Source organism: Loxodonta africana, chromosome 3 (genome assembly GCF_030014295.1).
Source record: "Loxodonta africana isolate mLoxAfr1 chromosome 3, mLoxAfr1.hap2, whole genome shotgun sequence".
Taxonomy (NCBI): domain Eukaryota; kingdom Metazoa; phylum Chordata; class Mammalia; order Proboscidea; family Elephantidae; genus Loxodonta; species Loxodonta africana.
The window spans coordinates 70,856,800-70,876,914 of record NC_087344.1 but is presented as its reverse complement, the minus strand read 5'-3'; the positions used below and the strand labels follow the sequence as shown (position 1 = coordinate 70,876,914).

The window sequence follows — 20,115 nt, the reverse complement described above, 5'->3', positions numbered from 1 at the left end:
TTTGATGAGTTTTGACAAATGTAAATGATTATGTAACCACTGTCACAATCAAGATACAAAAGATTCCATCACACCACAGAGTTCCTTTCTGCCCCTACCTCCAGCATAAGTTTCCTGGCAATAATCAATCTGCTTTCTATCAGTAAAGTTTTCCATTTTCTCGACTTTCATATAAATGGAATCATATGGTATGTTATCTGTTGTGTTTGGCTTTTTTCAGTTAGCATGCTGTATTTAACTTCTGTCTCCTCCTTTAGACTATGAGATTTTTGTAGAGAGAGACCAAGTCTATTTTGATTTCTGTAGATTCCCAGAGATCAGTACAATGTGTAGAATATAGTAGGTCCTCAATAAATATTTGTTGAATGAATAGTCAAGATATTTGGAAATACCACACACCATTAAAGTTGTATATTTGATATTATGTTAATCAGAGTGGGATATGATTTCAAAAAGCTTGAGAAATATTGATGAGGGATAGTCTCTACGACTCTGTCCCAGTCTCTGCTCTGTTCAACATTTTAATTAATGATTGAATGATGCCATTTGTACACTTATGAACTGTGTCATAGAATTATATCTTTTTTTTTTTTAAATGCCAGCTACGACTCTTGGTTGAAAACAATAGATACGAACTCTGATTAACACAATCTGTTTCTAATTAGCAGAAAAAGAATTTAATTGGAAAGGTATAGCTATGAAATGGCTCATAGGATTGACCAGAAGGCTGGAGAACTGGGTTTGAATAGGACCCAAGGAAGGCAAAGCCCAGCCGAGATTCTGTCATGGAAATGGTTTGGTTAGGACTCCTCAGCTGGTAATGTTGTCACTGGACATTTCCTTCTTGAACTCTGAAGCCCATGTATACTTATCACCCTACCACTGGGCTCATCTCTAGCTGCCCTGTCCTTGCCGCATTTCCTGGAGAGTCCTGAGTGGGGGTGTCTGATTGGCTGAAATTAGATCATGGACCCAAGTCCTGGCTGTTAGGTTTCAGGGAAAAGGTACTGTCTCCCCACTTCAGCTTCCATAATGAGAGGTAAACCCTGCCTTCAATTTGTCTTAAGACTCTCTCCCCAGCAGGAGGTGGCTCAGATGCCTGTTCAAAGAGAGCTGCTATCCTCAGAGAAGATATTTCTCTCATCTGGGCTGAGTACCTGTTTGCTCCATTTTTTTTTCTTCCTACGGATTCTGAGAAACAGCCTACTTTTCTTTCCCTTTTGTGACTCTTACCTGCCTTCCACGCAATATTTTGGAGTTCTCTTCACCTAAGTTGGCTGTGGGTAGGGTAGGTCTCCCCTGTTCTCTACTTCCTTGTGTTCCCCAGATAAATTTATGGACTTTTCTCTTTTGAAAGGGTTCCCTGTTGAGCCCTGTCAGAATCTCTCAGAGTTTCTTACAATTCAGTTCAATTAAATTTTCATTCTACAAACCTTAATGAACTTATTTTCCTGGTCTTACTCCCTGTAGAACTTCCCTGATTCTGGATGTTGAAAAGGCATAGTCCAGGCCCTCAGAGAAATCACAGTCTAGTTGGGGAGACCTAAAGACCCAGACTTTCAAAATCCTTGTTCCAGGTTTCTGCCTTTTCAGAGCCTTTCAGATATTGAGAAGCGTTGACCATTTTCATTTTCTAAGGTCTTTGGTATATTAAATAATAAAGAATTGTACAAACAGAGTTAAAAGTTGTGGTACGTTTAAAATATTGGAATGCTTTTAAAATGCAATAGTATGTCTAACTGCATTTGAAAAGAATGTCAAAAGTTCCATTGATGTTGCTGGTGGGTTGACAGAGTTCTTGGTCTTAGCCCATCTCATCATTTCTACTCTAGGTATGTGTGGCTCTGATACATCCTGTTGTCGTCTCCTCAGTCCTTCTGGAAGCCTCTAGAGAGCCAATCCTGAAGGGCTGTCCTGGGATCCCTGGCTTCCTGTGTTCTGTCCTTGGAAGGGACTGACCATGTAAGACTGGGGCTGGTTCTTCTGTTGGTTAAAGCTCAGTTTTTGGACCCATGGCTCTAATCCAATGTCTGGACATCTCCCCTTGTGAAGCTAAATGGGCCCAATGCTTGGTTTGACCTTCTGTGTCTGCCCTTCACTTCCCCTCATGGGACCAATCCTCCCTCCACCAACGAGCTCCTATTTCTGGTTTTAGAGATCTCCCTGGTCACAGCCAAGCCAGGCTGATGGTGATTTGATTCCCCGAGCTCAGTGAAAGGCCTTGCCCTTACGGGTCTAGGTAATCAACTTCCTGCCATGCCCTCAGGTTCTCCATGATACTTTGCTCTGTTGCCTCCCCTCCTGTGGGGTGGGGTGGAGCAAGGGATATTGCCTTTTCAAAATAGTGCTTTGCACTTAAGAAAGGCCTCAAACATGCAGGCCCAGGAATAAACAACATCTCCACCAGGAAAGGTTATTTAATCACATTAAGCTTCTCAGATTTATCAGATGAAGGATAAATCTGATTTATCCAAACTAGTGGTGGCTAATACTCTGGATGATGGAATCTAGATTTAAGAGGATGGTTCTTGTGAAATGGAGAAATGGGCTGAAGTGGACATGATGGCATTTAACTGGTGCAAATGCTAGATTTGTCACTTTTATTGCCCAGATTCCCAATTATTTAAGCTTATGCTGGGAGAGGTAATGGCTTAGTGGCAGCCCACATGCTTAGGGGTTTTTCGCTGGAAGCCTTCCAATTATTTTTACCAAATTTGCATAGCCCTGATAGCAAAACGTCTCCACAAGGCACACAAAGAAAATATGGAATAATTTTCTTAGGGCTTTAGTTGACGTGTAAGCAAATGAGAATATATGGTGTGATGAGACGAGGTTGCCAGAAAACTTACATCAAATAGGCGTTTGTGTGTGTGTGTGTGTGTGTAGAACTATAAATTACTAGAATAGAATCACAGAGAAGAATATTTGAATACACAAATAATTGCTGAAGACAGTGAAAAAATTTTAGAAGAATGACATATAAAAAAGTCCTGAGTCCAGCTGTATTTACAGGCAAGTTCATTCAAACTTTCAGGGAATCGTGCTACTAATATGATTGCAGAATGTCTTAGCTACTAGTTCTGCTGTAAGACAAATACCACAGTGGGTGGCTTTAAAGAACAGGAATTTATCTTCTCACTGTTATGGAGGCTAAAAATCCAAATCAGGATCTCAGCCCTGTCAATTCCTTCGTTGTCGGTAGTCCCAGGCATTCCTTGGTTCCTCGGCTTGTAGACGATTCTCACACAGTGTCTGTTTTCCACAGTGTGTGTCTCTGTGTCTATTCTGATCTTTTTATAATTCAGAGAGGATTACGCTTAAGATCCACCCTACACCAGTATAATCTTACTAACATAAAAAAGAAAAGCCCTGTTTCCAAAGAGAATTACATCCACAGGTACAAGGGACAGGAATTCAACACATAATTGGGGTTTTGGTGGGGAGGAGGCACAATTCAATCCATAATGCAGGGCATAGCGTCTACTCTCACACTTTAAAGGGTTGTTTGTCTGGCTATAGGGTGAAAATTACCTTCCTCAGAACTTTGAAGGTGTTGCTCCATTTACTGTCTTTTAGCTTCCAGTACTATTGCAAACTCTGATGCTAGTCTGATTCTTGAGACTGTGTATGAGCTGTGTTCTCTCTATGGAAACTTGTAGGCTGTGTCTTTGTCTTCAGCGTTCTAGGAATTCCTAGATTGGGCACTCAGTGGTCCTTTCAATCTAGAATTTTTTGAATTTTCTCTGATTACTTGTACTCATATTTTTCTGTTTCCTTTTTTGGAACTTCTGTTAGTTGACCTCCTGAACTTGTTCTCTAATTCATTAAAAAAAAAAAAAATTCTAATGTACATATCCTCATCTTTTTATTCTACTTCCGGCGGGGGGGCGGGGGTGGCATTTGCTTAACTATCTTCCACCAACCTGTCTACTGAATTTTTAAACTTCTATCATTACGTTTTATAAAAAATGCAAAGGCATTCACCTGTGTGGATTGTAACAAATTATGGATAACATTGTGAAGAATGGAAATTCCAGAACATTTAATTGTGCTCATGAGGAACCTGTACGTAGATCAGGAGGGAGTCATTTGAACAGAACAAGGGGATATTGTGTGGTTTAAAGTCAGGAAAGGTTTGCATCAGGGCTGTATCCTTTCACCATACTCATTCAATCTGTATGCTGAACAAATAATCTGAGAAGCTGGACCATAAGAAATAGAATGGGGCATCAGGGTTGAAGGAAGACTCATTAACAACCTGTGTTATGTAGATGACACAACCTTGCTTGCTGAAAGTGAAGAGGACTTGAAGCACTTGCTGATGAAGATCAAAAACCACAGCCTTCAGTATGGATTACACTTCAACGTAAAGAAAACAAAACTCCTCACGACTGGACCAATAAGCAACATCATAATAAAGAGAGAAAAGATTGAAGTTGTCAAGGGCTTCATTTTACTTGGATCCGTAATCAACATCCGTGGAAGCAGCAGTCAAGAAATCAAAAGATGCATCGCATTGGGCAAATCTGCTGCAAAAGACCTCTTTAAAGTGTCGAAAAGCAAAGAAGTTACCTTGAAGACTAAGGTGCACCTGACACAAGCCATGGTATTTTCAATTGCCTCAGAACACTTGCGAAAGCTGGACAACGAATAAGGAAGAAGGAACGCCTTTGAATTATGGTGTTGGCAAAGAATATTGAATATACCATGGACTGCCAAAAGAATGAACAAATCTATCTTGGGAGAAGTACAGCAGAATGCTCCTTAGAAGCAAGGATGACAAGGCTATGTTTTGTCATGTCATGCTTTGGACATGTTATCAGGAGGGATCAGTCCCTGGAGAAGGACATCATACTTGGTAAAGTAGAGAGTCAGTGAAAAAGAGGAAGACCCTCAATGAGATGGATTGACACGGTGGCTGAAACAATGGGCTCAAGCATAACAATGATTGTAAGGATGGTGCAGGACTGGGCAGTATTTCATTCTGCAGTGAGTGCATGGGGTCGCTATGAGCCGGAACTGACTCGATGGCACCTAACAACAACAACAACAATCATGTTTTATAATTTCCAAGAACTTGAGTTTTATTTTTGTTCTCTGCATGTCTTTTCTGAATAACGAAGTGATAATTTTTCAAACTGCTTTCTTCTGTGTGCATAATCCCTATTTCCTCTAAAAAGCTTTATTCTGGTTTTTTTTTTTTTTTTTTTTTTAACTCTTTCGAAAAAGATGCTTTCCTTAAATACCTGGGCTCCTTGGCTGTGTGCTCATGTTCAAGAGAGGGTCACTAAAAAATCTGAGCGGTCTGAGCGAATGGGTGGGGCTTACTGACTGGAATCTTCACTGCATAGCTATCTCTCTGGCTATTTCATTGGGGGAATCCCCAGTGCCAGTATTGTTAAGTCTTTTCTTTTGGATATGCTAGATTCCTCCAAGAAGACTCTTCCAAACACCCACCTAGACCTATATCTGGCGTCCAGGATTCTGAAGAAAAGTAAAAGTAATAAAGGGAGATGTATCCTACCAGATATTAAAACATGTTACAAAGCTGCCAAGAAGCCCTTTTGGCACAATGGTTAAGCGCTCAGCTGCTAACCAAAAGGTGGGCAGACTGACGGCAGTTCAAACCACCACCTGCTCCTTAGGAGAAAAGACCTGGTAATCTGCTCCCGTAAGGATTATAGCCTAGGAATCTCTATGGGGCTGTTAAACTCTGTTATACAAGGTCGTTATGAGTCGGAATTGATTCAACAGCACAAAACAACAAGAAAAACAAAGCTACACTAATGAAAAGAGTGGTAGTGTCATATAAATTGATAGATCAATGGAAGAGACTGAGAGGTAGTCCAGAAATACGACCATGTTATGTATAACAATGTAGTATATGGTAAAGCTGGTATCACAAATTAGTGTAGGAAGGATTATTCCGTTGGAACCATTGGTTAGTGCTTCACCTTCCTTTACATGCTAAAAATAATTTATTTGTTCATTCTTTTATTTTAGTTGACATATGTCTTCTATTATGTTCAATTTTTTTTTTAAGATGGGTTAAATTATGAAATATATAAAATTAAAAACAATGTTAGAATGGAGGAAACTGTAAGCATAGAACCGTTGGAATGGGAAAAATTGATAAATTTGGTGACATAGAAATTAAATACTTTGTAGATTAAAAGAAAAAATAACAAGCTGAGAAAATTATTTACAACAAATACACCAGATAACATGTTGATATCCCCTCTATATAAAGAGCTTATACAAACTGATCAAACCTGATAGAAAAATGGGCAAGAAGAAATTTACAGAAGAAACATAAATGCCGAAGAAGTATGTGTTATAACGTCCACACTCACCAGTAATCAAAGCTAACCCGTTGAAAGTGATACTTTTTTTTTCCCCCTTGGCCTATGTAATAAGCCAAGGAATTTAAAAATTATAACAATGCTGGAGTGGGTGCTTTGAAGTGAGCACTTCCATACAATGCTGTTGAATATATAAGTAGGTTTTTCGGAAAGCAATTTGGCAGTACGTATCAAAAACAACCCTGAGCAATGACTATATTGAACCACTTGCTTCTTCTTTAGTGGCTTGGAACATGCTGTTCCCTTTGCCTGGAATGCTCTTCCCCATCTCTTCCCTGCATCATTTCTTCTCACCTTTTATCACTAAAGGTTACCTCCTCCAGGCAGCATTCCATGGCTTCCAGGCTAGAGTGAATCCTCTGTTTATAGCCTTGTCTCTCAGTCAGCATTCTGGGAGCCAAATGTGGGGAGAGGCTGAGGGTCTCACCACGTAGTATGTAAACTTCCACTGAATTCCTCTGTTTTCATTGTGGTACTCCCACCCTCAACTATGCAGTATATTTCCGTCCAGAGACTCTGTTCTAGCCTCTTCAGACAATAAACCTCCATTCTTCTGCAAAGTGTGGCGGGGCGGGGCGGGGCGGGGCGGGGGGGGGGGCATCAAGCTGCTCAAAATGGAGGGGGAGCCATGGTCAGGTCACCAGTTTTCAGCTCCACCTTCACGCCCACTCCCAGAGGTAGTTGGTGCCTTCGCTTCTTATATTTTATTTGTGCTTTTTGGTTTTTCTGACGTCATCTACAATGAATTACTTTCATGACCAGAAAAAAAAAAAAAAAAACCTACATTTTTATTTAAACTTCGTATCTTTTGACCCAGTAATTTCCCTTCTTGGTATTTGCTTTCTCAAGGAAACAGAAACTTGGAAAACATTTATGCACAGGCATCTACACCACAGTGCGATTTATAATAAGGGAAAATTAGCTGCAAACAATCTAAAAGTCAATGACAGGGTCATGGTTGAGTTGATCATGATAAAGCCACATGATAAAGCCATTTACTGGGGTTCCCAAAGGTATTCAATATCATGGAGGAAAAGGCTTATGATTTAATGTAAAATTAAAAAAAATCAGAATGCAAAATTGTAGGTGCACCTTTATTGTTGTTAGCTGTTGTTGAGTTGGCTCCCAACTCATGGTGACCCCATGTGTTACAAAGTAGAACGGCTTCATAGGGTTTTCTTGGCTACACTCTTTATGGAAGCAATTTGCCAGGCCTTTCTTCTGCAAAGCTGATGGGTGGGTTTGAATTCCCAACCTTTAGGCTAGTAGCTGGTTGGAAAACACTTGTACCAGAGAGGCTTCTTAGATTTTATTTAAATCTAAGATTTTATTTAAAAAACATGTATGGTAGAAGGCTGGAAGGAATTACTTCTGCATATTAATAGTTGTTTCTCCTGTATGGCATATCTATAGTGATCATGTATAACCTTTATAATCTGAAAAAAAAAATTTTAATATACTAAAAGTGAGTAAGGGAAGGACAGAGCAGCTGAGCCTGTGCAGCCTTTGGGGTCAGAGCCAGGGCTGGTGGGAGAAGCTATAAGATGGAGAACAAAGCTCCAACAATCCTGTGATGGATATCTCTTCCTGCAAGCATCAATGATCATGCTGAGGTTGGCGTGGAAATGAAATGAAGGACCCACAGTCAAGGCACTGAGTGTCAGCAGTGGAAATGTGAGGTCAGCAGCCCAGAGGTTAGCGAGCCAGCAAGTTGGACTGGGATGAAGCTTGCCAGCACACAGCCTGTCACCCCTGCTTTGTTTACGTGTGGCCCGTGACGTTCATTCGTTCCCATGGGTTGCAGATAAGATGACCTTGAGTGATGCAAAATTCCCAGTGCCTCCACATAATCCCGTCCTTTTCTTTCCTATAGAGGAAAGCAATGTGAGTTCAAGGGATGGGAACTGATCTTATGGATATAGCCTTGAATCTCCTCTGATTTATGAGAAATACTGTATCACTCATGAGGTTCAGGCCAAAGATCAGTGACAAGTTATCCTGTGCAAATGCTCCTCACACCTGATTGCCACCTACCTGTTTCTCATCCAACCCTTCATTTGACAATGGGGAAACTGAGGCCCAGAGATGAGCACTAGTCACAGTCATGTGAGTGTGGCCGGGGTGGGAGGCAGGAGACCAGCCTCCTAACTCCAGACTGTGGCTTTTTCCATGACCGAGAGCTGCCTGTTGTCAGCTTGGATTTTGGTGATGGTGAGGGATGGGCTAGTGGGAGGAAGAAGGAAGCAAAGGAAGAACACGAGAGGCGAATCTACAGTGTTCCATCCAGGCCACATCACCACAGAGATGCTTAATACTTCAGCCGTCCAGCACCAAGGCTTGGAGGGGAGGTGTGGCCAGTGGGTGGGTGAAATTTATAGCCAAACTTCATTGAAGAAGTCTTCACCCCACTGCAGTGCCCCCACCCCAACCTGTGTGGCCCGTCCCCACTACACCAACCTCACCCTTAACCCTCTATACCTAGCCCAATTGCCCTTGTGTTTGTGTGGCCACCAGTCTAGGGCCCAAGTTCAGCCTTGTTGAATGTTCAAGTCCCTGAGCCCCAGCCTGGCTCCAGCCCCAACACCAAGCTCAGAGCTGGTAAGTTTTGAGGGAGAGGAAGGATGCCCTCCTCACTCAGACCTTTCTTCTCCTACCTTTCCAAAGTAGAACAGGTAGAGAACACTAGAAACACAGGCTCCCAGGGCCCTTCGGTGGGGCTGACCCGAGAGAGCAACCTCTGACCCACAGCCCTAGCCTCTCACCCTGGCGAGGGGAGAAGCCTCCTGGAGTCACGCTCTTCCAACATGTGAACAGCCGCTTTTCTGCCCAGTCTAACTCCATCGCTCATTTCATAACCAAAACAAATGCTGGGCTAGGCCCATGGGAGAATAAAAATGTCTCCCCGGCAATACCTAGGGTTTTACAGGTTGACGAGCTAGGTGAGTACTAAGCAGTGGTCTAGATCCCTGACAGGTAGAGGTCATTGCTGGGGAGTGGCTGTGGGAGTCAGAGAGGGCTTCCTGGAGGAGGAAGGACGTATGTTAATAAAATAAAAAGTGAACTTTATTGCATGACTACTATGAACCAGACACGTTCGTATGCTCTTTAAAAATTTTATTTCTGGCCACTTGTGAGGCAGGTGGTACTATTTTACAGATGAGGAAACTGAGACTCAGAGAAGGAATGATTGGCTTAAGATAACATAGCTTGTTTTTATGTTGGAGGCAGCATTTAAATTCGGGACCCTCTGATGCCAAAGCATATCTTACTCTTCTGCCTTTTCCAGAGTACATTGTGTTTAAAGGACTGGTGGGGTTTGGAAGTGTGTGTGTGGGGGGCGGGGGGGCACTCCAGGCTGGCAAAGGGTGAGTCTGGGGAGCAGTGAGGAGGTTGCCTGGTTGGGTCTTAGGGACTTGGAGGGAACAACAAGAACCGAGGCTGGAAGAGTGAGAAGGCTGTAACTTCCCAGGCTGAAACTTCAGACTTGATGGAGAAGCAGTGAGTGAGTGAGTTAGTTCGGGGTGGGGGATACAGAGCTGGCTCTTTGGAGGCCTGTCCTAGGGGGAGAGGGCCAAGTTGCCAACCTGCTGCAGTAACATTGCAGCTCTCAGGAAAAGCATGTGGGCACAGGAGATGGGCACCCGTTCCTTCTCCAACTCAGACCTCAAATCTCCCTGGGGAGGGGAGGACTAGCTCACTTCCGAGTGCCACTACTTGAGTGCTCTTCCTACCTGGGTCACTCTTGCACATGGAAGACCAGCTTGGTCAACACTGGGCTCATTCTTCTTCATTCAAGATGGCTCATCAGACCCTGAGCATTCCTTAGCCCTGGTCACTCCCTTCCTCCAGGGCATTTGCGGTTTTCTCTGGCCAGATACTCAGCTTCCTCCTTCCCACGTCGGCAAATTCCTACTTCCCTTTCAAGATCCAGTTCAAGTGTTAATTTTTCTCTGCAGTTGTCATAACCCAGAGGCAAGTGTCAGTTCCTCCACTGGACTCTTTTCTGCCTCTCTATATATTTTTTTTATAAATCAGTCGGAGCCTTGGTGGCACACTGGTTAAGAGTTCAGCTGCTAACTAAAAGGTCAGCAGTTCAAATCTACTGACCACTCCTTGGAAACCCTTTGGGGCAGTTCTACTCTGTCCAGTAGGGTCGCTATGAGTTGGAATTGACTCGATGGCAATGGATTTATTTGTTTGGTTTTATAAACCAGTTGCTGTCAAGGCAATTCCAACTAATGGTGACCCTGGCTTTTCAATGGTTGATTTTTCAGCAGTCAATTGCCAGGCCTTTCTGCTGAGGTGAACTCAAACCGCCAACCTTTTGGTTAGCAGCCGAGTGCATTAACTCTTTGCACCACCCAGGGACCATCGTTTTCACTGAGTGAGTTCTGAGTGTATGGGAAGGACGTATGATGCAGGCCTTCGTTTGAGTTGCCTTTTTTGGTGGGTAGACCAGAAAGCACCAAGGTAGGAAGGGACGGTGACCTAAATGCCCTCTCCCTAAATACCAAGGGGCCCAGGATGAGGTGGGAAAGCTGGACTGTGAAGGACTTAGCTGGTAGGCATGCCTAGAGTGTGAAGTATCCAGTGAGGGTTAACACACTGCAGGTGCAGAATAGCTTGGGGAAAAGACAGGCACGGGGCACGATGGGGAAGGTGCTGCTCTGGCCGTTGATGAACAGGCAGGCCACTGGGGCTGGGGCACTGGGGATGGAGAGAAGAGACTGGTGCCCGAAGCCCTTCAAAAGGCAGAGTGTTTAGGACTCAGGGCTGCTGAGAGGCAGAATCTGAGGGTTGAAGATGCTGGCTGGAACTGGGGTTGCAAAGGCCAAAGAGATTATGCAGGACCAAAAAAGAAAAGGAAGCCTGGGTAAAATAACTTCTCCCCTCCGCGCCCTCCCCCCGACAAGGCCCATCCCGGCCGCATTAATACACACCCAGCTTGTGATCAAGTCCTGTTTATTTTAGAAGCATAAACAGTGGAACTGGGAAGGAGTGATGAGAACAAGGCCCCGTCCTCTTGACAGGGTCAGCTCCAGACCCATAGCCTTCCCCCATCCCTGCACCGCCTGCCATCAAAGGCTCTGTCTATCTGCATGATCGAGGCCGACCCAGCAGCCTTGACCAGCCTTTTCCTGTGAGGAGAGGGTGTGAGGACCACCTGGGCTGAGGTGAATCTTCCATGAGGGTGGGAATGGGGCTAGTCGACTCTGGAATCCTCTGGACCAGGTGGAAAAGGCCAGAGGGCCCATGACATCCTTGGCCAGGACCAACCTAAGCCAGCTGTGTCTGTGCCTGGGACAAAGTAATGTTCTGGAGAGGAAGCCATGGTGCCCTCTGGTCCCAGGAAGGCACCCAGGTGTTCAAAAACAACCTGCAATGAGGCCCCCAGCTCCAGCCACCACTGAGAGTCTTAAAGAAGGAAGCGTCCAAGGCAGCCAGACTTTCCAAGGCCCTTCTGTTGGGACACATAAGCCCCAGGCTCCTACACATACTGTTTCTTGGAGGCAGAGCTGCTGGGGCGGCTGGGGAGTTTCCGACCACTCTGGGGGGGTGGGTCCAAGAAGAGGTGGGGACTGGAAGAAACCAGTCTCTCCTCCGTGGTCAGATTGGCCCAGTTCTGCTCACTGGATGAGAGCCCATTGTAAGTGGGGCATGGTGGGGATGAGGGCCCCTTGCCCATAGGGAGGTAGAAGAAGACCTGGTCAGAGTAAGGGTCTGAGGAGGCGCCCTGAGCTGGGGGTGCCTCCTGGCCCCGCCTTGCCCTCATCCCCCGGCTGAGGCAGCGGGCCAGCAGGTGCACCAGCTCCAGCAGGTTGAGCACCAGGGAGATGAGTCCGACCACCAGCATGAAGATGATGAAGATGGTCTTCTCCGTGGGGCGGGAGACAAAGCAGTCCACGAGGTAGGGGCAAGGTGCGCGTTGGCACACGAACACGGGCTCCATGGTCCAGCCGTAGAGGCGCCACTGGCCGTAGAGGAAGCCTGCCTCTAGAACGCTCTTGCACAGCACGCTGGTCACGTAAGTGCCCATGAGTGCCCCACGGATCCGAAGGCGCCCATCCTCCGCCACCGAGATCTTGGCCATCTGACGCTCCACGGTCGCCAGAGCCCGCTCCACTTGGGGGTCCTTGGCAGGCAGAGCCCGCAGCTCCCCTTCCTTCTGCCGCAGCCGCTCCTCACGCCGGGACAGGTAAATGACATGGCCCAGGTAGACCAGGGTAGGCGTGCTGACAAAGAGGAACTGCAGCACCCAGTAGCGGATGTGGGAGATGGGGAAGGCCTGGTCATAGCAGACATTGGTGCAGCCTGGCTGGGCCGTGTTACACTCGAAGTCCGACTGCTCGTCGCCCCACACCGACTCACCGGCCAGGCCCAGGATGAGGATCCGAAAGATGAACAGCACCGTCAACCAGATCTTGCCCACCACAGTCGAGTGCTCCTGGACCTGGTCCAGCAGCTTTTCCAGGAAACTCCAGTCGCCCATGGTTGCCGGGCCTCCGTCTGCAAGGAGACCAAGAGCAATGTCAGCAGGGCCGAGCGACTAGCCTGCAGGGTGGTCTGCCATCCCATTTTACCTACAGGGAAACTGAGCCTCGGGGAGGGGAGAGAACTGGCCTTCAGCTCACACCCAGCAGGGCAGGCAGGACCCAAAGCAGAATTTGGGTGATCGGTGCTTAAGCTCTTAGCATCCTCTCATTCTCCTTCTCTGAATGGCAGGGGTACAGTTGAGATACCTCTAGTCACACCTCTGCGTCCCTCTTTTCCCAGACAGAACCCCAGGATAACCAAAGCCCAAGGAGATCTGGATCAAGCTGAGGCTTCTGAGCCTCTGGGAACAGAGAATATGAGGGATTTATCCAAGGTCACACAGCTGTGCTGTGCCCTCCTCCCTTCTGCGCAAGGCTGGCTGTCCCCAGGCAGTGGGTGCGTGCTATCTTCAGCTTCTCAGGGGCGTGCTCCCCTCCCTCTCATATCTCACCCAGTTGGCCTCGCTCTACCCTCAGCTTGGGACTGGGGGTAGGAGGGGTTTTCCCAGGTTAGAAGGTAGTGTCCTACATCAGCTCCCTGTCAACAATGATGACCACCTGTGACTTCAGTATGGACACTTGGTCCTGCCTCCTCCTCCACTCACTGCCCCCCTCCGCCCCCAACTCCAACCCCAAGTTGTCACTGCCAAATTCTAGGCTCTTGGGAGGAACTGTCATTGCAGCCAGCCTGAGGCACAGGTCACTGAGTTCCCAGCACATCTGAGGGGATGGGGTGGGGAGATGCTTTTTCCCAGACAAAGCTGTTTAGAGCCAGACCTTAGGTCAAATCCTGCCTCACTCTTACTAACCCGCGCCTTGGATAAGTGACAACCTCTTAGGGCCTCAGTCTCCTGTAAAGCGGAAATAATACTATTCCTACTTGTTAGGGTTGTTGTAAGAATTCAAGGAAAGTAGGTAGGAAACGCTCTTAGCACAGAGCCTGGCCCCACAGTCAGGCTTCCCCTCACCGCGCGCCCAGCAGCTCCCCTCGGCCGCGGCAGGTGGTGAGACCCCTGTCCCTGCCCGACCCCCGCTGGCTGGAGGCTCTCAGGCCCGCCGACATACCGCCTGCCTGCCGGCCAACCCAGGTAGAGGTGGGGACGCACGATCACCCGGCGTGGCGCCCGAGGGAGCCCTGCAGGACGGCGCCAGGCGGCGGGGGCGCCTTAAATAGCGCAGAGGGCGGGGTGGGGGCAGGAAACGGGCCGGGGAGGGCCGCGGGGCGCTGGAAAGAGGGCGGGGGCGGGGACAGGGGCGGAGAGGGGTAGGCTCCCTGAACCGGCTCCGAAGGAAGGGGCCTTGGAGATGGCTGTGTGTGAGTCTAGGGGCCTGATAATTCCCTTTCCTTGCTCTCACATCTCTAGCTGACATTCCAGACGGTAAACTTGAACAGTCCCAACTCCGTGAAGAGGCGTTTTTGGAAGGATTACATTGGGGAGATTGCTGATCCTGGCAACTGGACAGAGGGCAGTGAGGGATGGTGGTGAAGGGATGAGGGTGTCGGGGAGATCTAGGGTAGGGCGTTGACCCAGGGGACCTGTTGCCCTTGGTGAGAGGCAAGAAGGGCACCACTCCTTTGTTAGGTGTCCACGGTGTGCCAGGCACTGTGCTAGGACATCAGCGGTGAAGCTCATTAGGGCGCCGGGAACCCTACTGGGAAAGGGAGGTTGTGCTTATACTTCCCAAAGTGCTTAGTGGGAATAGGTCCTAAAAAAAAAAAAATTTTTTTTTTTTTTTTTGGTCCTAACCCAGTCTGTATGCTTCTAGAATTCTGGTTGGGAGGCCATGTCCCAAATATCCTCCTTCCTGGGCAGGCTATACCATCAGAGGTTGCTAAGTTACTCCCATGGGCTACTTGATACATGGATCCCATTCTTGCCTCTAGGTTGAGGGATGGAGGAGAGCCAGCCATCATTCATCCTGGCATCACTGGTAGGGGAACAATGATAAGGGGTCTGCTGTGCTGCAGGCATTGTGCCTGGAGCTGGAGAGGACCATAAAGCAGCCGGGTGTGGTCTCCGGCCTCCAGCTCTCCCTGGCTGGTGCAGGAGGCAGGCATGGAGTACCTTTGCTCTTGGATGACAGTACAATTATAAACGTGGAGCATTCTCCTGAGAAGTACAGGGAGACTCACAGGGGACGTGGTCAGGAACATCTCCTGGAGACTGAGTCAGCCAGGTGAAAGGGGACAAGCATTGTAGGCAGAGGAACAGTATGAGCAAAGGCCTGAGGACCTGGGACTATGGGATCTTGGCCACTGGCCCCAGGATTTTCAGACTTTCCTGACCATGGAGGCAGCAGAGCCAAGTAGTTGAGACTTGGCTGTTGATCCCCTGTGTTCTTAAGCAAGTCGCTTAAACCCCCGTGCCTTGGTATCTTTCTCTACAGAATAGGGATAGTCATAGTACTTGCCTTGTAGGGTTGGGGGAAGAGTCAGTGGACTAATCTAAAGCACATAGGGAATGGAAAGTGAGAGGGGTTTTAGAAGGTTTGTTGATACAAGCAAGTGGTAGCTAAAAACAGGTTGTGACAGAACTATTATAACGAGAAAGGTCTGTGGGTTGCAGAAGGGGCTAAGGGGGAAGCTCAGGAGACTGAGTGGTGGTGGTGGGGTGGGGGCAGCTAAGGAAAGGGAAGATGACAGGTGGAGGTGGAGGACTGAGGGTGGGTGGCAGGAAGGCCCCTGCTTCTCCATAGCAGGATTCAGTCATGGATTCTCAGGCCCAGGGCTGAGCCCGGAGGCTTCTGCCCTTAAGCTCAGTAGAAGGATAGCCTAGGGCAGCTGAGACCTCAGAACTTCAGGGTTGGCAGCCCCTGGGGGATGGGCTAAACTGGCTTCTGCTTCTAGGCCTCTCCCTCAGGGTGAGGCTAAGCTGGGTCTCCTGCATTTCTAGAGCTGACAACTTCACCTTCATGGTCTATGTATAGGTTCCTTATGAGCACAATTAAGTGTTCTGGACATTCCCGTTCTTCCCATTGTTGCACATAATTTATTATGATTCACACAGTCAAATGCCTTTGCATAGTCAATAAAACATAGGTAAACACCTGTACATAGACCGAGAGGCAGTTGTTCAAAAAGAACAAGGGGATACTGTGCAGTTTAAAATCAGGAAAGGTGTTCGTCAGGGTTGTATCTTTTCACCATATTTATTCAATCTGTATGCTGATCAAATAATCAGAGAAGCTGGACTGTATGAAGAAGAATGTGGCATCAGAATTGAAGGAAGACTCATTAACAACCTTCGATATGCAGATGACACAACCTTGCTTGCTGAAAGTGAAGAGGACTTGAAGCACTTACTGATGATGATCAGACTATAGCCTTCAGTATGGATTACACTTCAACATAAAGAAAACAAAACTCCTCACAACTGAAACAGTAAGCAACATTATAATAAACAGAGAAAAGATTGAAATTGTTAAGGATTTCAATCTACAATCAACAATCAAGGCATCAGCAGGCAAGAAATCAAAGGATGCATTACATTGGGCAAATCTGCTCCAAAAGACCTCTTTAAGGTGTTAAAAAGCAAAGATGTCACCTTGAGGACCAAGGGATGCCTAACCCAAGCCATGGTATTTTCAGTACCCTCGTAAAGACACATTGCATTGGGTAAATCTGCTGCAAAGGACCTCTTGAAAGTGTTGAAGAGCAAAGATGTCACCTTGAAGACTAAAGTGTGCCTGACCCAAGCCACGGTATTTTCAATTGCATCATATGCACGTGAAAGCTGGACAATGAATGAGGAAGACCGAAGAAGAATTGACACCTTTGAATTGTGGTGTTGACGAAGAATATTGAATATACCATGGACTGCCAAAAGAACGAACAAATCTGTCTTAGAAGAAGTACAGCCAGAATGCTCCTTAGAGGCAAGGATGGCGAGACTGTGTCTTACATACTTTGGACATGTTTTCAGGAGGGATCAGTCCCTGGAGAAGGACATCATGCTTGGCAGAGTACAGGGTCAGTGGAAAAGAGGAAGACCCTCAACGAGGTGGATTGACACAATGACTGCAACAATGAGTTCAAGCGTAACAACGATTGTAAGGATGGCTCAGAACTGGGCAGTGTTTCATTCTGTTGTATATAGGGTCACTACGAGTCAGAACCAACTCGAGGGCACCGAATAACAACAACAACAACAACATATGCATGCGAAAGCTAGACAATGAGTAAGCAAGACTAAAGAAGAATTGATGCCTTTGAATTGTGGTTTGGGGAAGAATATTGAATATGCCGTGGACTGCCAGAAGAAGGAAAAAAAATCTGTCTTGGGAGAAGTACAGCTGGAATGTCCCTGGAGAAGGACATCATGCTTGGTAAAGCAGAGGTTCAGCCAAAACGGGGAAGACCCTCAGGGAGATGGATTGACACAGTGGCTGCAAAAAATGGGCGCAAACTCCAACGAATGTGAGGATGGCACAGGACTAGGCAGTGTTTCCTTCTGTTATGCAAGGTGTTGCTATGAGTCAGAACCTACACCTAATAACAATGCAACTTCACCTTAGTTCTGACCCTGGAGGGCATGAGAACGGAGGTCCCTGGAGGCCCTTTCTCACCATGCCTTCTTTAGCCTCTGCTCCCAGAGTTCCTCTCCTGGGGCCGAACACGCCTCTCTGAAAAGATCCCATCTATTGGAAAAGAGGGAGGAGCACCCAGTGGAGGGCCTGGGGTGACGTCAAGGCTGCTTTGACACCACTCTAACTCTGTTCTGACCCCTTCCTTCATCAAGAACTCTTGAGGCCAGGATTTGAATGACCAGGCCTCTTTCCCCAGGGAAGGAGGAGGAGGGATCAGCCAAGATGATAAACCCCACAGCCTCTGCCCGCCTCCAAACCAGCCTCTGCACATCCCCAGAAATCTGACCTTGATGTACCAGTTTAGAACCCTCAAAGGCTCCCTATTGCCCTCAGGGTAAGTCTTAAGCATTCACACCTCCAGGCCTTGGCTCCTTCTCTAGCCTCATCGGCTCTCCCCCTTTCACTCTGGTCCAGCCATACTTAGCTCCTTGTAGTTCTCACGTAGAGAGCTCTTGCATTTGTACATGCTGTTCCTTCTGCCTGGAGCACCCTCACCTGGCTTAACCCTAGGAGTCCTCCAGGACTGTGCTCAGATGTCAGCCTCTCCCAGAAATCCCATTCCCTACCTCCAGTGGGTTAGGTGTGCCTTTGTGTTCTCAGCAGCTCAGGTATACCCCTTGATGCTTTGTTTGCTTATCTGTACCCCTCCCCCGTTAGACTATGAGTCCCTAGGGGGCAGGCAGCTGGGTCTTGCTTACAGTGGTACCCCAGCACCTATGTGGTGCCAGGCCAACATATGAATATATTAACAAATATTTACTGAGCACCTATTATGTGTCAGGCATTGTCCCAACACTGGAGATCAATCAGGAAACAGCACATAAAAAAATTCCCATTCTCTTGGATTTTACATTATATTTTACATTCTGTTATTATATAATAAAGTATAAAATAAAATAAAATGTTAAAAAACCCACTGCTGTTCAGTCAGTTCTGACTCATGACAGCCCTGTGTGTTACACAGTAGAGCTGTGCTATGGTTTTTGTGTGTGTGGGGGGGCGCTGTAATCCTCTTGGCAGAGCTCTGGTGGCGCAGTGGTTAAGTGCTTGGTGACTCGAACCCACCAGCTGCTCCATGGGAGAAAGATTTACAGCCTTGGCGACCCTATGGGGGCAGTTCTACTGTGTCCTAGAGGGTGGCTATGAGTCAGAATGGACTCCATGATGATGGGTTTGGGTTTTTTGAAATCCTCTTGGCGACCTCATGTGTTTTAAAGTAGAACTGCGCTCCTTAGGGTTTTCAAGGCTGTGATTTCCAAGGCACCTCTGTCTGGGTGGGTTCAAACTGCCAACCTCTCAGTTCGTAGCCTAGCTCTTAACCATCTGCACCTCCCAGGGACTCCATGGAGCCCTGGTGGCACAGTGGTTAAGAGCTATGAGTGCTAACTAAAAGGTTGGCAGTTCGAACCACCAGCTGCTCCTTGGAAACTCTGTGGATTAGTTCTACTGTGTCCTGTGGGGTTACCATGAGTCAGAATCGACTCAACGGCAATGGCTTTTTAGGGACTCCGTAACGAACGTGTTAGGTAGTGATAAATGCTTTGGGGAAGATAAATAGGAAAGGTGGACAGAGAGTTGGGGGTTGGTGGATGGAGCAAGTTTCAATTTTGAATAGGAGAGTCCGAGACAGTCTCACTAAGCTGACATTTGATGCAAGCTCCGAAGGAGGGAGGGAAGCCTGTGGCTGGGCGGGGGAGACTATTCCAGGCAGCAGGAAGAGCAGGTGCAAAGGCCTGGAGGCAGGAGCATGCCGGTGTCTCCAGCTTGAGGGGCAGCAGGATGTCAGTGTGGTTGGAGTAAGGTGAACCAGGAGAAGAGATGATGATGGGGACATGGTGTGGGGCCAGACAGGAGCAGCAGCTGGCCAAAGGCCTGTGTGAGATGGCTCTGTGAGGTCTGAGGCAGAGGAGTGACGTGATCTGACTTATGTTTTTGCAAGACAAGATCACCCTGGCTGGTGAAAAAAAGGTGAGCAGGGACTAAATTGTGGGCGAGGGGACGGCAGACACCCCTTCAAGAAATGACTGGCTGCTCAGCTGTTCGTGTGGACTCTGGTCTGCTGGCAGTCTCAGCTGATAGCATTTCTGCATCTGCTCAGCTTTCCAGGAGAGGCCACACCTTCTCAGGACGCCCCCACCAGGCTGTGCGGGAACCCACAGATGCTGCAAGGACCTGGTCATTTCCACCCACCGAGGAAGGGGCTCCTTTAAAGGGCAGTCTTTGCTCCAGAGCCCACACGATGGGTCTTGTGACTTGGTCTTGCTTCCTCCCCTATTGCATTAGCAGGTGTAGTCTCCCAATACCCTCTGCACTCCTAACTCCTTCTCAGTGTCTGCTTGCCAGGGCAGGGGGCAAGAGCAGAAGCAGGGAGGTTGTTGCAGTAATCCAGGTGAGAGGATGAGGGCTGAATACAAACCAGGTCCTGTTTACCTTGGACTGCAGTATGGCTTGGCTTTATGCTGATTGTGGACTTAAGTATTTGAAATCAAAGCCTGTCATATGCATGATAGAAGGAAGCTTGCAGTGAATCCTCATGTGGCCCGGAGGAGGGAGAGGTGTGCACCCTGAGAAGGCCAAGGGGACCTGAGAGCCACCTTCCATCTGAGTGGCCAGGATAGGGGTGACAGCAGTGT

General features: G+C 47.4%; 1 protein-coding gene across 1 annotated transcript; it reads right to left on the bottom strand.

Moving 5' to 3' along the window:
- Positions 1-11,277: 11,277 nt before the first annotated feature.
- GJA4 (gap junction protein alpha 4) lies at positions 11,278-13,994 on the bottom strand. The gene is made up of 2 exons (XM_003415483.4): positions 13,961-13,994; positions 11,278-12,869 (listed from the first exon to the last, which is right to left on the bottom strand). Exon 2 carries the CDS (start codon positions 12,850-12,852, stop codon positions 11,851-11,853), a length of 1,002 nt encoding a protein of 333 aa, XP_003415531.1. The 5' UTR covers positions 12,853-12,869; positions 13,961-13,994; the 3' UTR covers positions 11,278-11,850.
- Positions 13,995-20,115: the final 6,121 nt, after the last annotated feature.

Excerpts from the sequence above, each read along its gene's own strand:
- GJA4 (XM_003415483.4), bottom strand. The coding sequence starts at position 12,852 with ATGGGCGACTGGAGTTTCCTGGAAAAGCTGCTGGACCAGGTCCAGGAG.